The following is a 21,214-nucleotide window of genomic DNA, read 5'->3' as shown; positions in this document are numbered from 1 at the left end:
GAATTTATTTATTATTATAATCAAGGCAGTTACTATAATATGTTTAGAATGATTTTAATTTTTATTTAAAGTTTTTTGCCAATCTAAACAAATTTTTCATATATTTGTATTTGTCATTCTATTGTCATAGCTTCCTGTCATAACTTGTACTGGGAATTTTTCTTTTTTTTTTTTACTTTTTTGAACAAGACCAAGTTTCCGGACCAGTAGTAATAAACAGAGAATTTTTCATAATTTTTCTGGGTGTTCAAAAGGCATTTTCAAAAAAACTGCATGTGTACCCTGCATGCATGAAAGATTTTTTTTTTTATATGTGAAAAAAACTTTGACAAAAATCAAAACCATTTAAATTTTTAAAATCGAACAGATAGACCAAAATTTATGAACAATGTAACAATTTATGCTCACACCGTCTACTTACTCTACCGAATCAAATCAGTGATTGAGTTAGCATCATTTATGAAGTGACGTCATTTGCATCATTTCCGTCTCGCATTAGTTTCCAATCAGTTTTACTTCAGTCCAAAATCTTTAGTATGAACGACATAACATTTTATGCTAATGCTCGCTACTTACTCTACCAAATCAACATTAGTAACTGAGTTAGTGTCATTTAGGAAGTAATATCATTTGCATCATTTCCGTCTAGCATTTTCATTACCAATTGGTTTTACTTCAGTCCAAAAATTGTAGTAGATGCCATCAAAGATGTTTACATATCAAAATTTTCTACTTTCAATGAATTCCATATTTCTGTTGACAATATAAATAATATTAGCATTAGCACAGGCGTATCAGGCAAGAAAGCAAGCTTATACAGCATCAGCCAAAACGAAAAAAAAAAAAAAAAAAAAAAAATCCAATTTCACATCTTTATTTGCTCTAAATGTTTGTTCGGTTCTTCCTTGAATTTATCTGAACATCTATTCTACAATTGTCTTTCCTCAATTTGAATTTATGCCCCCTCAGCTTCGTAATCTGAGCAAGAGGAAGAATCCCATCAGCATTGAGCCTGCTAAATCCATTCAAGGCCTTATACACCTCAATCAGATTACCTCCAGGTGCCTAGTCTCCAGATGCTGAAATTTGCAGAATTTAACCCTTTCTTGGTAAGAGGACCCCCTTCGTTTCCCCTCATCAATCTTGTTGTCCTTCTCTGTACTTGTTCTAGCAACTCAACATTCTTCTTAAAACAAGGCCTCCAGACCTGTATGCGGTATTTCAAGGTGTGGCCTGGCCATTGCTTTATACAACGGGATAATCACCTCCTTATCCCTATAGCAAAATTCCTGTATATCATTGACAAGGCCCCATGACCCACTCTGGCAGTCCGTCTGTACTGCTTGTTTGTTATTTAGTTTTTAGGAGCATTAGCAACTAAGGCCATATTGCTCCGGGATATGCGGTGGTCATTCCCTGACCTTTCCGCATCCTCCGTATTTGGTGGTGACGGGCTTGAACCCCGGTCTAATCAAGAAGCGTGTGCTACGCACTGGTCCTCCTTCCCACCCGGCTACAGAGGCGCCTGTCTGTACTGCTAAGAAAACTTCATGTCTGACTGCACAATTAACCGCAGGTCTTTTCCATTTTCTACCACCCTGAGTGTAGTACCACACAGTTGGTATATTACTCCTGGGTTGTACTACTTTGTGCTGTACTTCGCACTTGTCAATGTTAAACTTCAGTTGTTCATTAACAATCCTACCAATCTTTGTATCATCTGCAAACTTGGACAGCCTGATATACCTTCATCAATATCATTGATAAATATAGAAAAACAACAATGGACGCAACACAGAACCATGAAGTACCATTAATAATATTAGTCCATGAAGAGCAGTGTCCATTGATTACCACTCTCTGTCTTCTCCCACTCAACCACTCTTTTATCCATTGTACCAACTTACCCTTAATGCCACACTGCTCCAAGTTGTACAACAGTTTTTTATGTGCAACAGTATCAAAAGCTTTCCTGAAATCCAAGTATATGATATGAAAATTATTTTTTTGCATCCAGTTCCATTGTGACCACATCACAGTATCCAATCAAATTGGTTAGCATTAGCATTAATTAGCATTAGTAGAGGCATATGATGCAAGAAAGCAAGCTTATGCAGCATCAGCCAAAAAAAAAAAAAAAACCCTTCCACTTCACCCCTCCGTTTGTTCGAAATACCTGTCCAGCTGAGCCTTAAATTTATTTAGGCTATCAACTTCCACAACAAGGGATGGAAGTCTGTTCCAACAGCATTGAGACTGCTCAAACCATTCAAGGCTTTGTACACCTCTATCAGATCACCTCGCCAGTGCCTAGTCTCCAGACACTGTAACTTGCAAAACTTAAGCCTTTCTTCATAAGAGCAACCCTTCGTTCCGTTACTAACCTTGTTGCCCTTCTCTGTACTCGTTCCAGCAGCTGTACATTCTTCTTAAAATGAAGCCTCCAGACCTGTATACAGTACTCGAGGTGCGGCCTAACCATTGAACATCTTATACAAGGGAATAATCACCTCCCTATCCCTGCTAGAAAAATTCCTGTATATCATTGATAAGACACCATGAGCTACTCTTGCAGCCCGTCTGCACTGCTCAGAGAACTTCATATCTGCCTGCACAATTACCCCCAGGTCCTTTTCATTCTCTACCACTCTCAGTGTAGTACCACAGAGTTGATACGTTGCTCTGGAGTTGCTGTTTCCCATATGTAGTACTTTACATTTGTCAATGTTAAACTTCATTTTCCACCTCTCAGCCCATCTGCTCAACCTTTCCAGATCCTGTTGCAGCAGCATAACGTCAGTAGCATCCTTAACAACTCTGCCAACCTTTGTATCATCTGCAAACTTGGACATTAAGCTTGATATACCATCATCAATATTATTTATAAATACAGAAAACAACAATGGACCCAACACAGAACCCTGAGGGACTCCACTAATAACATTGGTCCACGATGAGCAGTGTCCATTGATTACCACTCTCTGTCTTCTCTCCCTCAACCATCCCTTTACCCATAGCAACAATTTGCCACCAATGCCACACTGCTCCAATTTGTGCAGCAGTCTTCCATGTGAAACAGTATCAAAAGCCTTTCTAAGATCCAAATATATAATATCAAAGTTATTCCCTGCATCCAATTCAGACAAGACTTCTCCTTAACAAACCCATGCTGTGTTTGAATTATTACTGCAGTCTTGTCTAGATTATTCTGCATTGCTTCCTTAACCAGTGACTCAATTATTTTCCCTGGAACAGAAATTAGACTAACAGGTCCGTAATTACCCATGTCAACCTTATATCCCCCTCCCTTTGTGAATAGGGGAAACCTTTGCATATCTCCAGCCCATGGGGACCTCCCCTGAGTCCAAGGAAGCTTTTGTAATTATGGCTAAAGGTTTGCTTACTTCCTTTGCTGTCTCCTTTAATATAACTGGATAGACCCGGAACAGATTTTCCTGTTCCGGGTCTATCCAGTTTTACAGACCTATCAGAAGTTAAACTGATGGGTCTGTAATTACTCGTGTCACCCTTTGATCTCCCTTTGTGAATTGGGGATACATTTGCACATCTCCAGTCCAAGATGTGTAAATGAGAATCAATATGTATTCATTCCCACTATATTTAGCATGCTGTACAAAATGATCTAATTTTGCATATAATTTATCAACTATAACTTCCTCTGATTTTACAGCACCAAAGAGATATTTCCTGTTTTTTCATTAATGATTTGCATCATGGTCTATGGCTGAATAAAGAACATTCTACTTAGATTTTTGGGATGTAAGAAACTAATGCACTACAGCCTTGAAAGGCAAATCAAACTTATGCATTTGTTTGTATCCTTAATGAAGATGAAAATAGGTGGATTTTTTTTTTTCTTCTTCTAACTGTGCCAGCATATATCAGCTTATAATTTCTCAGTAAAGCAATTGTTTGGAGTTGTGTTGGGTCTTGAAATAATTATAATTTTGAATGGTCTTTTTACTACTAATGCAGGGTTGTTGTTATTTGGTTTTTTAGGAGCATTAGCAACTAAGGCCATATTGCTCCAAGGATGTGCGGTGGTCATTCCCTGACCTTTCCGCATCCTCCATATTTGGTGGTCACAGGCTTGAATCCCGGTCTAATCAAGAAGCGTGTGCTACGCACTGCTGCTTCTGCCCACCTGGCTATGGATGTTGTTGTTGTTGGTTGTTTGTTGTTTTTAGGAGCATTAGCAACTAAGGCCATATTGCTCCGGGATATGCGGTGGTCATTCCCTGACCTTTCCGCATCCTCCGTATTTGGTGATGACGGGCTCGAACCCTGGTGTAATCAAGAAGCGTGTGCTATGCACTGCTGCTCCTTCCCACCTGGCTACGGAGGCACCACTAATGCAGGGCTGTTATCAATTTCGGAAGGACCATCCGGTTACTCTCCTACATCTATTTCTCTTTCCAGAATGGCAAAATGCTTTATATAGATATAATGATCTTTTGTATAGCAAAAATATATTTACAAAAATGTTTTATTCTGGGCAGAAATTTTTTCAATGGATTGTGGTCAGAAACAATCAATCCAAGCATTGATTTATTTATCTGGATAAACTGCTACCAATCTTCCAAAATCAATCAATAATTATACATGGAGAAAAAAATTGCAGTTTTTATAGGTGACACAACTTGAAAATCACAGACTTGGAAATATGACTTGATTGAGAGCATTCTCAATCTAAATAATTTACAGAACATAGTGATTTTTTCATACCTCATATTCTTGATATATGCTTTACCAGAAGTTGGCTGCAACTGTCCAGTAAGAATCCGAAAAAGTGTTGTTTTCCCAGCACCATTCACTCCTAGTAAGCCAAAACACTAGAAAAATAAGTTTTGAATATTATCATATATTTCAATAACTGAACAGAACACATATTAATTCTGCAATAAATTTTAAATAACATCTAATGCTATGACTGCAACAAAGTCTTTGAAATCAAGTGGTCTCAAATATCACTATATGCATTAATGAGCATAACAGTACTGGCCTCCTAACATGTAAATCCTCAGCAATACAACAAGCTTACAATAAAGGCAAAAATATATAACATACTGCAAAACCTAATGATATCAGGCTTTTATAGAAGTGTTATGATATCTTAATTTTTTGTATTAATGAACCAGATCAATGTACAGCGGACCCCAGCTTTAAGATATTAATCCATTCTGGAGACACCATTATATCACGAAAATATCATAATGCAAACCCAATAACACATTGTTTTTTGGTAATTTATTCCAAGACCTTGGAAGTTTAAATTTTAACTTTATGAACAAACTATTTATCTCTCTAAAAGGTGATTTTTATAATGGAATTGTATGAGTTTTATATAGAATACTGAGTACCATATTCTCCAGTGTATATCACTCACCTTTTATCTGAAAAGTCTCTGAAAAATTGTGGTTCATCTTATACACTGAAATAAATATTAAAACACGATACAAATTTAAAAAGAAAAAGGATAAATGCTGATGGCGCCACATTTTTGCTCATTTTTCCTCCCCCCAAAATGTTGTTTAAAATTATAATTGATAATTAAACATTAAAACATGATACAAATTTAAAAAGAAAAAAAATAAGTGCTGATGGTGGCACATTTTTCTCACTCCCCCACCCCAATTTTTTTTAAAAATGATAATTGATAATTACGGATTAGAGACAATCGTAAAGTGAAATAAGTAAGTGTCAGTTAACTGGTTAATAGAATCGACCACTTTATAGAATCAAATTTCTAAAAATCATTAAAATGCACTACACTTTCATTATTATCATATGTTCAGTTATAAGAATCAATTTTGAATGCCTTTGTGATATTTTTCTAATACACATTTCTAGAGGTCACTACCATAAAACAATAAAAACAATTTGCAGTTTCTGGTTTATTGGGCTTTACTGTTAGTGCAATCTATTATAAATGGGCAGTAAACTCAATCTTATTGCATTTGCGATAATACTGATAGCTGAAATTCTGAGGGTTTTTAAGTTATTGTGGTAAAATTTGTTTCCCCTTCCATGAAATCTTCAATCATATAAAAAACAAATTTTCAGAATCTTCACTTCACTTAATTTCTAATTTTTACGCTTTATAAACTTGTTACTTTGTATCTCACTTGCACATATCATGTTAGTTGCAATTTGTGCATGCTATGTTCTTTGTTATTAATTGCTTATCTTTTTTACTGTTTTAAATTTTACAACCCCCCAAAAAAAGTTAGTAAACAGAAATATCAATTAGTTAGTATGTATATATTACAGTAATATTAATTAAGCTACATACGTAAGTGTAAATTTATTTTTATTTTGCTAACCTGTGGAAAATATTCTTTGAATTTTCATGTATCATTTAATTTTGTTAATTGATAAGGTAATAAAGTGTAAATTTGTGTTTTATATCTTTACTTTTATAGACTGTGGATAATATTCCTCCTGTTTTTGCTTATTAGAATCGCCGTTTAATAGAATTAAAATTAAATTCACAAAAATGATCATGATGACTGGTGTTTACTACATATCGTAGAGCGAATGGTATTTTATTATGGAGAGTCCATCATAAAGTGATTTGATTGTACAGTGAACCAATCGTAAAGCAGGGTCCAATGTAGTTTTATGGAGAAGGGCAGTGAATTGTCTGTTTGCCCCCATCTCTTTAAGAGAAATAAGGTTCACAAACTGTCTAACTGCATTTGTGTGTACTAAAAACTCTTGGATATTTCAGATTCAATCTGCAAAGTCCTTCAAAATCAATGCAGAAGGTGTCACAACAGTAAAACATCAGTCTTGTAACTGCAAATTTAACAGTAAGGAGGAAGCTATGCCTTTCCCCCACACAAAATCACATTTGTCCAAGAATTAAAAGCAGCAGATAACCAAAAGCAAGTACATTACTGCCACTGGTTTCAACAGTTCATCACTGAAAATACCAATGGTATTCTGGATGTTATATTCATCACTGACGAGGCATGATTCCATTTGTCAGGGATGTGAATGCTCAAAATACCTAATTATGGACATCTGAAAATTCACACAGGCTACATCAAACATCTCTCCATCAACAGAAGGTTGGTGTTTGGGTTGCTATATCAGAAGAAGAATTATTGGGCCTATCTTCAATGAAACTATAACCTCTGAACGTTACTGTTCCAATATTCTCTACCAATTCGTTGGTGAACCAAATGAGGATGAAATCATGAATGGGTGGTTTTGGCAAGATTCTGTCACACAATCGATGATATCCTACATGATAAAAGATATGATAATAGAAATATAATAGTGATAATAGAAAAATTTCATTTCTTGAGAAGATTTTAAAAAAATAAGGTAGCAAGCATGTTATTTTGAAATTTTTCTATTGTACTGAAATTATTTCAAAGTTTTCTATGTAGCAACCAGTTTCTTGAGATATGTTGCATAAATATCAGTGATGTGAAGTGGATATGGTCAATTCCATGATCGCATGAGAAAATAGATGACGAATAAGATCCTCTTTTTACCTGTTGTTGTTGTTGTTATTTGGTTTTTTAGGAGCATTAGCAACTAAGGCCATATTGCTCCGGTGCGGTGGTCATTCCCTGACCTTTCCGCATGTTCCGTATTTGGTGGTGACGGGCTCGAACCCCGGTCTAATCAAGAAGGGTGTGCTACGCACTGCTGCTCCTTCCCACCTGGCTACGGAGGCGCCCTTTTTACCTGTAAAAACCGTATTGCATGAAATAGATTTTTAATCTATTTCATGCAATATGTTGTTGCCTCATTTCTTGAAAAATCCTTGTATTATTAAATTAAAAAACACGCATATTTTTTTAAAAAAGAAAAAGTAGAAAAAAAACTTACTTCTCCTTTTGGTATGGCAAAACTAATATCATCAACTGCAAAATTTTCTCCAGCCATATTTCTAAAGACCTGTACACACAAAAATAAAATTATAAAAAATATTATCATGTTTAATGATGAGATTTCAATTAGTGTCAATTCATAAGAGGAAAAGTAAGAAGAAATGATCTTATTATTCTCATATAACATTTGCTAGTCATGACATAGGAGTGGATATTTTCACAAAAATATCCACTCAATATTTTCTCTTCATATGAGACATGGGAAAACATTTGCATTTATAATTAATTGAAGGTTGATGAGAAGAAAAACATCCTGTTGTTAACAATGAAAATAATTAAATTTTTCATTAAAAATTGGCACTCAAGAGAGAACAAAATGTATAACAATGTCTAGCTATCTTTTAGTAAAAAAAAAAAAAAAAATAACAATAAGCTTTAATTAGATTAAATCAGATTCCAGAAACACTTGAACCACAATACAGCAAATAATCTTAATAGGGTTATAATAAAGCTAGGTGCTATTCTGCTCCTACGAACATAATCACCCCTATAGCAAAACAAAAAAATAAGATAAACATAAAAAATAAAATAAATAAATTATATTATATTTTTATTTTATTTTTTGTTTTTAAAATATAGGAGTAAGTATGTCATAGGAGAAGAATAGCACCTTGTCCTACCTATAAACAGAGCATTAATTAGTATGCATTGATAAATACACGAATAAATACAGCATAATAATTATGCTGAACCACGAATTGGACCATGAACCACAAATCACACTTGAACCACGAATAAATACAGCATAATTATTATGCTGTATTTATTGGTAGTTCAAGTGTTCCTTAAATTAACTTAAAATGATATAACCACATTTTTTTATTCTCCATAATAAATTGTCAGTTTGAGCAAATCCCAGTCCAATTCCCCCTTTGCTTTTATAATGAGACTGCTGAAGATTACTTCTTCAGCAATCTCATTATAGTTTAATTTACTGAATGCTCGTATCCATCACATGAAGTCTTCATTATGTTTTTATTTATTCTATCATTTTTAGTTATTTATTTAAGTTCAATCTCTATTTATTATGATTTCTTAATTTTGAGTTGTATATTGTTTTGGATTCATCAATTGTAGAAATCAAGGTCTAAATTTTCATTTTTTCTTATGTTTCCTTATTTATTCCATAGAGAGCAGTGGCCATAGTGTATTTATGTTTAGTTCCTTATTTCTCTTAATGCCCAGGATATATCAGATGACATTTGCTGATTGGCCGGGATAGCAATCAATGTTGTGAAATACAACCCTTTTTCAGAGTTCAAGTCCTGTTGTGCCTTGAAAAGATAGTGCTTATGGGTTCATTGTTCTGTTTTGCAGTATTTTATTTTAGTAGTGATTGTTCTTGGGGGTGTGGATGTGAATCTCTTTGGGTGTGAAGATATGTGTGCACTCTCCTGAGGACAAGTGTTGCTTTGGTTCTTTTCTTTTATATTCTGTTTAGTTTATATTTTTATGTTTATTTTATTATATTTTTTTGTTTTAATATAGGTGTGGTTTGGGTGGCTAGGTTCATAGAAGCAGAATAACATCTTGCCTTACATGTTCAACTATTCAATTATTTTGCTGTATTTATTTTTTGGTTCAAGTATTTCTTAAATATAATTTAATTTAAAACAATATAACATTTTTATTTCCCATAGTAAAGTGTTAGCTTCAATTAAGATTTTAAATTAGTATTGGTAATATGATGCATGGAATCAAGGATTATACAGTACTCAAAAAAAACCAAAAAAAAAACCCTTCATTTCATTCTTAAGTGAGTTATAATAATCTGTCCAACAATTAATTACTCTTTGGCTAAATGAAAATTTCTGCACATCTATTCTGTAATAATCCTTTTCCAATTTAAATTTATGTACCTGTGTGTGTTTCATTTCAGATATCATCAACATTTAATTTACTTAGTCCTTTTAAAACCTTATGCAGTTCAATTAGGTCATTGCCTTTTAAAACCTTATGCACTTCAATTAGATGCCTAGTTTCCAAGGACTACAATTTAGAGAACTCATCTTTCTTGGTGAGAATATCCGTTGTGGCCCCAGCTACTCTTGCTTGTTTGTGCACCTTTTCCAACAGATGTATGTTGTTCCTAAGTGAGGTTTCCAAACCTATATACTGCATTCCAGATGTGGCCCAATCATTGCCTTATACACTGGTATAATTAACTCTTTGCCCCATCCCCTCTCCCCGGCAAAGTTCCCGTATATCATTGACAAAACCTCATGAGCTGGTCTAACTGCTTGTTTGCAGTGAAGAGAGAATTTCATGTGTTACCCCTAGATCCTTTTCATACTTTAATACTTTGTGTTGATACAACCCAAATGGTATGGTATTCTGGAATTACTATCCAAATGCAGTGCCTTGTATTTATCCTATTAAATGCAATCCATTTTACAGCTTATCTGCTTAGTTTATCTAAGTCCCCTTGAAGTAGTATATCCTCATTATTATCATTAACCATTGCCCTCTTTTGTATTATCAGCAAACTTAGACATTAAACTTGAAACACCTATGTCAATGATATACAGGAACTGTAAAACATAAGTGTTTCAAACACTGATTCCTCTGGTACCCCACTCATCACACCAGTCCATGAAGAGCAGTGGGCATTTGTTGCCACTCTTTGCCTCCTACCACTTAACCATCCCTTTATCAATAGTAGTAGCTACCCCTAATGCCACACTGCTCCAACTTATACAAAAATCATATCTGTGATACAGTATTAAAGGTTTTCTAATAAAATCTAAGAGATGATGTCAAATTAGTGCATCCAGTTCTTCTGTGACAACCTCATAGTAGCTAATCATATTTGTGAGGTGTGATCTCCTTTTAATAAACTCAATTGTGATTGTCTTATGCCTTCACTCCTATTAAGATGATCTTGCATTGCTTCTTTTGATTCCATTATTTTCCCTGGGACAGAGTTAAACTAACAGGTCTATATTTACCCACTTCACCCTTTGAACTACCTTTGTAGGTAGGGGATACATTTACACATCTCCAATCTATTCAAAGTTTTAGCCTTTGCAACTTCTCTTAATATAACTGAATCGATCCCAGCATCCCCAGGTGCTTTGTTTACTTTTGGGTGCTGAAATTTCTCTACAACCTTACTTTCTCATATAATATGATTTAACTCCAAATCAGTATTAGATAGAATTCTGTTACTGCATTTCTAAAATTGTCTTTATGTGTGAATGTAGATGCTGTTATGTTATTTTGGTTTTTAGGAGCATTAGCAACTAAGGCCATATTGTTCCGGGGATATGCGGTGGCCATTCCATGACCTTTCCGTATTTGGTGGTCACGGGCTCGAACCCTGGTCTAATCAAGAAGCGTGTGCTACGCACTGCTGCTCCTGCCCACCTGGCTACGGAGGCGCCGAATGTAGATGCAAAATTTTTACTAACTTTATCAGCAATTTGTAAAGGCTCATCAATAGTCAAACCATTCACATCTAGTGGACCAATATGATTCATTATTTTTCTTGTAGTTTTAATATATGCATAGAATTTCTTGCTGATATTCTTTGCATTTTTAGCCATAGACTTAGCACATAATCTGCCTTAGCCTGCCCAACTTTCAGTACCTTGATTACACACTACATTGTAGTTATTAGCAGGGCACATGATACAAGAAAGCAAGCTTATATAGCATCAGCCAAAAAAAAACACACAGACCCTTCTCATTTCACCCATCCACTCACTCCAAATGTTTGTCTAGCCACCTTTTGTTCCATTCACTAATCTTGTTGCCCTTCTCTGTACTCGTTCCAACAGCTCTACATCCTTCTTAAAATGAAGCCTCCAGATCTGTATACAGTACTCAAGGTGTGGACTGACCATTGCCTTATAGGAGGGGATAATCAGCTCCTTATATACAATCACATTGTATACATTAGTAATTTGGTCTCTTCAACAACTCACTAAATTTATCACTGGGTGCTGGATAATAAGATAAACAACAGGACAGCAAGAAATCAATATACCATATCATGATCAATGCTATGTATAAACTTAGAAATCACTCCCTGGACACAACAAATTGTTACTATTCCTACCTTTGCATGCCCATTAAATGAATATCTAGAAGCACCTATGATTGCAGACCTGGTCATGAGCCCTAGAATAGTCAGTAGAAGCTACATAGATGTCCTTCTGATAAGACTGGTACTGGATAAATTGAAAAGCCTCAATGTATGTTTCACATTTCACCTCAATCAGACTACATCCCATCTGTTAGACCATGAGGAATAGGATTCAGGTCAAACTTGAAGGCAGACCTACTAGCTGATTGGTCTGGGATCTCGTGTCTTGTTAAAATAGCTAAAATATTTGAGCTGCTCCTAAATATGCCAGATGTATATAATGTTAGTCGAGAATCCAAGATATGGATCCCAGTGATGCTAATCTGGAGGATCATTAGGATGTCCCCTTCACCAGGTACAGTGCCCACACTGGGAGGGGGAGGGGGGTGTTATAGATAAAATTCTGTTTTGGGACTAGTGACCAAAAGTTTGTTTACCCTCTCATAAATAATAAATATACATGGGACATTTTAATTTCTTTCTTTGTTTAGATGTTTTTGCTATTTGAAACTTCAAATAAACAATCTTCTAAAATACAAACTGCCAGAAAATTCTGTAACTTTTATTTTAACATAAAACAGTAGCTAATTCTCCTTGATTACAGTAATAAATTTATAATCCTAGTAAACTCTCATTAGGTAAGCAAACTGTTCAAATGATAGCAAACTTCTTACAAATTTTAGAAATATTCTTGCTGTTATATACAATTAGTGAGCATATATAATTATAAAATTTGATTTTATAAGGTGGAAAACTATGATAAAAAAAACTGTGCTAGCAGTATTTATTGATATAAAATTAATGTTTATTTTGAAAGAATAATATTGTATTAATTTTCTCTGGCTACCACTGAAATTCATAAATTTTCTAATTCCAAAAAAAAAAAAAAACCCCTGTATTCGTTTTTTATGCACTGGCAACCAAATATTAAAAATGATATCTAGGTATTAAAAAGCAATTGTTTATAAAATTTATTTTACCTTTGTGAGATTTAAGATTCTCAGAACATCATGTTTACTAGAATCACTTTGTGCTCTTTTTCTTTCTTCACTTACGTCAATATCTTCAGGTTCTTTATCAATATCTCTAACATACTTCCTTCTGCAAGGAAAGAGATAACTGTTTTAATCTTTTCTTAGGTGCATATATGAACATACATTATTATATATGTAAGAGGTTTATTAATCTAAAAGGATTTTAAGAAGTCAATTCTAAATTAGTTATATTACAGTCAAAGAACAAAACACAAGTGGTAAGTTTATGTACAAAAAATGAGCAAATCTTCAATTTCAAATAGGACTCACTTTCTAACTACAGATTAGTGAATGTGTGAGAAGATTTTTAAGAATGCAAAAATCAATCAAAAAGACAAAGGAATTTAGAAAGGAATAATAGTAGACCAATTTATTTAACCAAATATTTATAATTACAGGCATCAGTACATGATGAGCAAATTTTGTAGGTAACCTATAAAACCTATAAAATAAACACATAAATAATAATTACTGGAAGTTGAACATGTCATTTTTGTGTTTGAATGTATCATCATCCAGAAAAAGGAGGAAACAGTAAACAAAATAAATAACCAATAGAAAACATGATATTCCTTGTGGAGGAAACTTGCACAGGGATTCCTAATATTCATGTCAGTCATCGTTTAGTTTAAAAAACGAACTGAGTTTTCTTACACAATATCAGATGCAGCCTTACTTAACTCTCTGCTGGCCACTATGATATTATTAGCTATGTGAAAACAAGATAATAGGCAACAAAAAATTAGTTTTTGAGACTAAAAAAAATTACTACTTTTATGGTATTTTTTAAACTCAAAAAAAAGCAAAAAATATTTGCTGATTCTATCGAGGCAGAGTTAGGTGGGTTGGAAAACTGCTAGCTTGGGGAAACAAAGACAAATAGATTAACTAGACCAACAGGCAGAGGTGAAAGTGATCCTTGCACTGCTTCTATTGGAACATGCAGCTGACTGGAAAGAAAGGTGTCAGGGATATCAAGTATTGCTGTGGGTCATCATGGAACAAGTAAATACATGGGCTATTCTAGGGTAACAAAGAGGAAGAAAAAGTGCAGTACAGTAATGCTAGGAGCATAGTAAACACAGTTGATGAATTTGAACTACTAATCAAGTCATCATATGCAGACAGGCTAGGGATAATGGAGACATATTGCCACTCGGACATAAGGATGCAGAGTTTGAACACAGAGTGTACAATGCGTACATAGTGTTGATTGTCAAGTGGCACCAAGGGCCCCAACTCTGCATTTAATGTGTACATTATTATTATTATTATTATTATTATTATTATTATTATTATTATTATTATGTTTATGGTGGCACCTAGACTTCAGTCTATCTCCACCTGAAAAACTGAATTTGCACAGAACCTCAGGCAAATGGGCCTGTATGGCAGGTCTTTTTGCCACCTGGGAGCAGCCAGTACCTAGACAGCTGCTCCCTGATGGCTGTCCCTAGGCATGTAGTACCAGGCCTGGGTCTACTGTTCTGACAGTGCCTCCTTCACTAAAATCCTGCACTCGCTGGAAGTAGTGCTATACTGGTGGATGCCAGTGATCCCGCTCCTAGGCTGTCCAAACCTGGGAGCCAGAAAAAATAAAATAAAATAATAACAATGAATAAAAAAAAATAATAAAAATGAATTTAAAAATAAAAAAAACATACAGTGAGAGTTAAGTGATCAAAATGTATATAACAAAATCTTGATTAATAAGCAATAAATTATAGGAACTCCCCGACTTATGGAAATTTCGCTTCACATAAGTTTTTTACGGCAAGTGCTAACTTAAAAAAATTGTGGAAACGTATTTTACATCCCGTAGGAATAAATGGAGGTATCGTGAAAATATCGTAATGTGAACCTAATAACACATTTTTTTTTTTTTTTTTTGCAATTTATTCCAAGTCCTTGGAAGTTGAAAATTTCGCTATATTACTAAGCTATTTATCTCTCTAAAAGGTCATATTCATAATGGAAATTGCACTACACTTTCATCATTATCATATGTTCCAGTTATAAGAATCAATTTTGAATGCCTTTGTGATATTTTTTTTAAAGCATGTTTCTGGAAGTCACGAACAAAAAACAATTTGAACTTTCCAGTTTATTGGGCTTTTCTGTTAGTGCATCTAATCATAAGTGGGTACTAAACTCGATCTTATTGCATTTGCGATAATACCGATAACTGGAATTCTGTGGGTTTTTATGTTATGGTATTATGGTGAAATGTGTTCCCCTTCACTGAAATCTTCAATCATATAAAAAACAAATTTTCAGAAACTTCTCTTGATTCCTATTTACGTATTACAATGATGACGGGAAAGCAACCAATGAAAAGTGCAAGTGGTGTGGTGGCAGTCCTAGGAAACGAAACAAAATTGATTTAGAAATGAAGATGAAAATGATTAAGTACGAAGCAGGATGAAGTTTGTCATCTATTACAAGGGAATTAGGTCTTGCAGCTTCAACAGTGAATACTATTTTAAGGGACAGTGCCCTTTAAAAAGAATATGTCAAAGGATCAATGCACTTAAGATCGACAGTGATCACAAAACAGCATTCAGGTGCTATATCGAAGATGGAACAGCTGTTAATAATATTGATGGAAAATCAGATTCAGAAGCAAGTGCCCCTGAGTCTAATGACCATTCGAGCAAAAGCAACAAGTATTTATAACAATATTAATGATTAGTAGTATGGCAAACCCCAAGCCAAGTTCGTGGCAAGCAACATGTAGTTTAATAGGTTCAAGCAGCGTGATAGTTTCCACAATGTTAAAGTATGCGGTGAAGTTGCCAGTGCCAATTCTGCAACTGCAGAGAAATTTTGTGATGTGTTGGAAAAAATTATTGAAGGCGGCTATTCAACACAGCAAATTTTTAATGTTGACAAGACTGTTCTGAATTGGAAAAAAATTCCGGATCGAACAAACATTGCCAAAGAGGAAAATGCAATGCCAGGTTTCAAGGCGTCAAAAGGTAGGGCCACGCTCTTGCTTGGCCCTACCTTGGGCTAATGCAGTGGGAGATTACATATTAAAACCACTGCTTGTGTACCATTCTGGAAATCCTTGCACATTTAAGGGACTCAATATAGCCACCCTACACATGCATTCCCAATCGAAACAGAGAGTATGGATAACAATATCTCTCTTTGAGGATTGGTTTAAATGCTGCTTCATTCCTGAGGTTGAAAAATACTGTAAAGACAATGACGTTCCTTTCAAGATTTTGCTTCTATTAGATAATGATCCTGGACATCCTACACATCTAGATGATTTCAATTCGAATGTGAGAGTCATATTTCTACCGCCAAACACGATTTCACTCATCCAACCTATAGATCAGGAGTGTTATTTCGAATTTAAAAGCATACTATTTATGCACAACATTTGCTCAGGCATTGTTTGCAGTAGACGGTGAGAAAAATTTTACATTAAGAGACTTTTGGAAATCTTAAAATATTTACAGTACATTAATAAGGCCTGGGCAGAAATTACTAAAAGTTGTTTAAATGGCACATGGAAGAAAAGATGCCCACGGCATGTAAAAGGCTTTGAAGGATTTGAAAAAGACGAATCATATGAAGAGGTTACAGATAAGATTGTAAAGATATGGAGACATGGAGGAGCTAATAGAGGAAGAAGAGAAGGAATTATCTAACGAAGATCTTATTGACTTGCAGGCAGCGATAATGAAAGAAGAATATGCTGACGAAACTCAAGGCGAACCAAATGAGGAGCCGAGATGCATCATCACCAGAGAGATGGCAATGGCATTTTGTGAAATTGCATTGGCAATGGCGAGGTTGAGAAGATGAATCCTGACAGTGAATGATTCTTAAAAATTAACAGAGGGGTGAATAATATGCATGCTTGCTACAGAAAAATCTACGATGAAAAGAAAAAAGCCACAGTCCAGTCATCATTATATTCTTTTGTAAGGTTGAGCGGCCGACCCATTCTAAACCTCAACGTCCACAGCGGGATACTTATCAACTGAAGACGTCAATTCTGGCAACAGTGCTCGAGAGGTAAAACTTACTGACATTATGCTGTCTTTTTTTTTGTAATTTTAAAATTTTGAAATTTTTTTAAATAGCACGCTTTTGTAATTTTTACTGTGCATGAGATAATAAAATTGAATAAATACAATAAATAATTCTATTTATGTGTTCGTCGAACGTTTATTTTTTGATTCAATCAATTCAGCAAGCACAGTTGTGAGTGCTGCACATGCATGGGGGAAATTCTAACTTACATAAAATCTGACTTACATGGCGTTCTGCAGAACACAACCCTTATGTAAGTCGGAGAATTCCTGTATTCCAATGTCTTCTCTGTTGAAAAAACAGTTACACAAAACTCTTGTAGTGCTTAAAAAATTTTTTACCTGATTAGCAATAAGATCACTTTCACTGCCTTTAACTAAACTACCAATCTGCACTTTAACCTTTCTCTATGTTCAACATACAAACTACAATCATATAACAAATGACTCCAAGTATCAGGTTGACCACAAGTACATAAAGGAGAGCTGAACAGACCAAAGTAATGTAGTTTATAATTCAATAACCCCATTAAAATAAATGATGAGTGAATTCCATAGAAGGAATAAACCTTTTGTTCTTACTATAAAAAGTAAATGTAACCCTGGAAATGAACAATCTAGTTACCTCCCCAGTTACACTAAGATCTCATCTCTGTTGCCATATACCAATAAACTGAATTAGAACATTTTTCTTAGCTTTAGATATATCTATTGTGACATCAGAAGTAATGTCATGAAAGAAATAACTATGCCTTTTTTAATGTAATAACAAAAGACCCAATACACAATATACCAGTCTAGAGGCAAGTTCCCAGCCAAAATCTGCATAGCATTCGTTGAGACTGTTCTGCACAAAATAGAAATAACATAAAGCATTGAAGGCTGAATTGATAACAATTTCTGTTTAAATTTAATGTTAATAACTCTGAAGTGCTATGCTGGTGCTCTGTACACAACTATGGGTAAGAAAACTGCCTTATAGTATAAATTCATTCATATAGAGTAAGCATTAGCAAAGGCGAATAATGCAAGAAAGCAAGCTTATATAGCATCAGCCAAAAAAAAAAAAAAAAAAACCCTTCTTATTTCACCCATCCACTCGTTCCAAATGTTTGTCTCGTTCTGTCTTGAATCTATTTAAGCTATCAACTTCTACAACGGCAGATGGAAGTTTGTTCCAGCAATCAACCACCCGCTGGCTAAAGGCAAACTTCCGCACATCCATCCTACAACTGTCCTTCCTCAATTTGAATTTATGCCCTCTCAGTCGATTATTCTGAGCAAGAGAAGAATTCCATCAGCATTGGGCATGCTCAAACCATTCAAGGCTTAACACACCTCAATCAGATCACCTCGAAGGTGATCTGATTATAATTAAAACCCTCCTTTTCAACCCCCGATCTGACCTAGTTAATTGAATTATTGCTGAACTAAATTTTTTTAACTTTTTTGTGTAAGTAATTTAAATGTGGATAAAACGATAATCTATCATAAATTCTTATACCTAGATATTTCACTTCAGATACTAGGGGGATCTGCCTCCCCTTAATTAAAGCTTTTGGTTGTCACACATAATTTAGTTTCCCCTTAAGCAGCATCATAATAGTTTTAATTGTAGATATCGATAATTTATGCAGATCGGCCTATAACATTAGACTTTCCAACACCCGGGCCACTCTTATTTCAGGCGCAGATCTGGATATACCAGTAACACAACCAAATCATCTGCATAAGCAATCTTATGCAGATTTTCAACTGATCGTTCTAGCCATAAATTAAGTACTAAGTTCCAAAAAAAGTGGGCCCAATACAGACCCTTGAGGTCATCCTCTCAAAAGCTTTCTATTAAACTTAATGCTTAGAATTAAGTATAATTTTCCTACCATACAAATAACTCTGTATCGTTCTATACAATAAGTCTGGACATTGTACACCACTTAATGCAGACAGAATACCACCATGCCACATCATGTCAAAGGCTCCAGTAAAATCTATAAAGATGGTTAACACATACTTATCCTCTGCCTGGTTGGTGAAATTCATACGATCATCGATGGCATCCTCCGCAGAATGCCCTCTCTTGAAACCCCCTCTCCTTCCTGATGAGGAAACATCAGGAAGGAGAGGGAGGTTATTGCCTGCACTGTTGTCTGTTGTAATACAACCAGTTGTTTCCACACCATTAATGATCACTGTAATCATTATCTCTCCAGGTCTTAATTTATTCATACTTTGTTTATAAATTAATCTCCAAGGATCTGTATTGCCCACACTAGTAACTAGATTTCTCCAAGCCTTTGGTTTACTCTCATAAGTAGCCTTATAATAAATTTTCTTTTTATTCCTATAACATGCCTGATAACATTGAGCCTCGTTCAGTCCCCACTGCCTATACCTCCGATATGCCTTCCTACATAAAAACACTTCCTTGCTTAACCTAGATAATTCTGCATTCCACCAATTAACAACTCGCCTCTTAACTTGTTGTCTACTTGAGGCACAACGAGGGGTCTAAGCAATGAAGACTGAATGAAAACAGCATACTCACAAGCATTTAAGAAATTCAAATGAACCATATTGTCTCCTGAAAAATATAAAGCCACTGACTGTGCAACGCTAGACCAGTTAATCTTCTTATAATTAAATCTAGTTAACTCAAAATTATCAGAATCTAAAGTAGTATTTAAATCAGCCAAGTTAATATGAAAAACTAAAGATCTATGATCATTATTCGTATAGTCTGTTTTTACAAGCCAATGGCAAATTCGCCTGGATAACCCCTGAGTAACTAAAGTCAAGTCAATGTTCAACCTGACATGAATACTGTTAAAAGTATAAGGCTGTCCTGATATATTAACCACACACAAATTATTCATCAAAATAAAGTCCTCCATTAAATGACCTCTCTGATCAGTCATGCCACTAAACCATAGGTTAGACTTAGCTGTTTGTTTGTTTGTATGTAGGCTTGACGGCACAAGAGTAGCAAAGGCTATAATGTGCCTAACTATGGTGATGTTAAATACATAGTTATATCTGTATATGCACATGTTGTTATTTGGTTTTTAGGATCATTAGCAACTAAGGCTATATTGCTCCGGGTATATGTGGTGGTCATTCCCTGACCTTTCCGCACCCTCCGTATTTGGTGGTCAAGGGCTCGAACCCCGGTCTAATGAAGAAGCGTGTGCTATGCACTGCTGCTCCTGCTCACCTGGCTACGGAGGCGCCATATCTGTATAGATGTTATTCAAGTTTATACTGCGTTGTATAGTTTTATCTGTATGAAGAACCCAAAAATTTTGGTCACATGTGGCATGTCTGCTAGGAGGTCAGAATTGCTGAAAGAGGTGTTCATCATGGAAAATGAGGTAAACATAGCTTGTCACTCAGTGTTGTATTTGGGGAAATCAATAAGTAGATGTTGGACAGTGAGCTGAATGTTGCACTTTGTGCACTGCGGGGGATCAGTGGCCGCAAGCAGATAAAAATGTGTCAGGTGTGTGTGTGTGTGGTCTATCCGTAATCGGGCTAATACAACTTCTTCATGTCAGTTCTCCTCTATGCTAGAGCTCCAAGGTTTTAGATCTTTTTTTATACTGAGTAGCTTATTGCTGCCTTGGCTCTGCCAGATGTGTTGCCATTGTTCAAGACATCGCTTCCTTATAATGTACTTGTAGTCAGATGCCGGTGTATAAGTAAATGATTGGTCTATAGGATCAGTTGCTGTTTTGGCAGCTAGGTCGGCCTGTTCGTTTCCAGATATTCTAGAGTGACCAGGGATTCAACAAAAGAGAACTTGTTGCTTCTTCTGGTTTAACTTAGTCAGAGTATTCCAGATCTGTATGAGTAAGGGGTTATCATGATTTTTATTCCATTGTATAGCTTGGAGAGAGTATGCAATTTAAGGCTATGTGGATAGCACAGAGTTCTGCAGTATAGTTGCTACATTCGGTGGGGAGCTTCTTGGATATGGCAATGTTGGGAAATAATGCTGCTGCACCAATGTGATTGTCAGTTTTAACCCATCTGTGTAGATTGGTGTGTACTGGCCGTGCTGGGTTCTCAGTGTGGCATGTATTTGTAGTATGCTCTGTTGGGGCATGGTGTTTTCCC

General features: G+C 35.2%; 1 protein-coding gene across 5 annotated transcripts in view; it reads right to left on the bottom strand.

Moving 5' to 3' along the window:
- LOC150082988 (uncharacterized) overlaps positions 1 to 21,214 on the bottom strand; it is a 1,785,507-nt gene that overhangs the window by 178,985 nt on the left and 1,585,308 nt on the right. For all 5 annotated transcript variants that reach the window (XM_090377722.1, XM_090377724.1, XM_090377725.1 and 2 more), the window contains 3 exons: positions 12,996 to 13,116; positions 7,867 to 7,935; positions 4,747 to 4,853 (listed from right to left, as the gene is read on the bottom strand). In XM_090377722.1, the coding sequence (XP_090233848.1) occupies positions 4,747 to 4,853; positions 7,867 to 7,935; positions 12,996 to 13,116 (297 nt within the window). The remainder of the gene's footprint in view (positions 1 to 4,746; positions 4,854 to 7,866; positions 7,936 to 12,995; positions 13,117 to 21,214) is intronic.

Source organism: Mastigoproctus giganteus, chromosome 7 (genome assembly GCF_048544385.1).
Source record: "Mastigoproctus giganteus isolate SK-2022 chromosome 7, ASM4854438v1, whole genome shotgun sequence".
Classification (NCBI taxonomy): Eukaryota; Metazoa; Arthropoda; class Arachnida; order Uropygi; family Thelyphonidae; genus Mastigoproctus; species Mastigoproctus giganteus.
The sequence above is the reverse complement of the archived record's forward strand: the minus strand, read 5'-3'. Positions and strand labels throughout refer to the sequence as shown.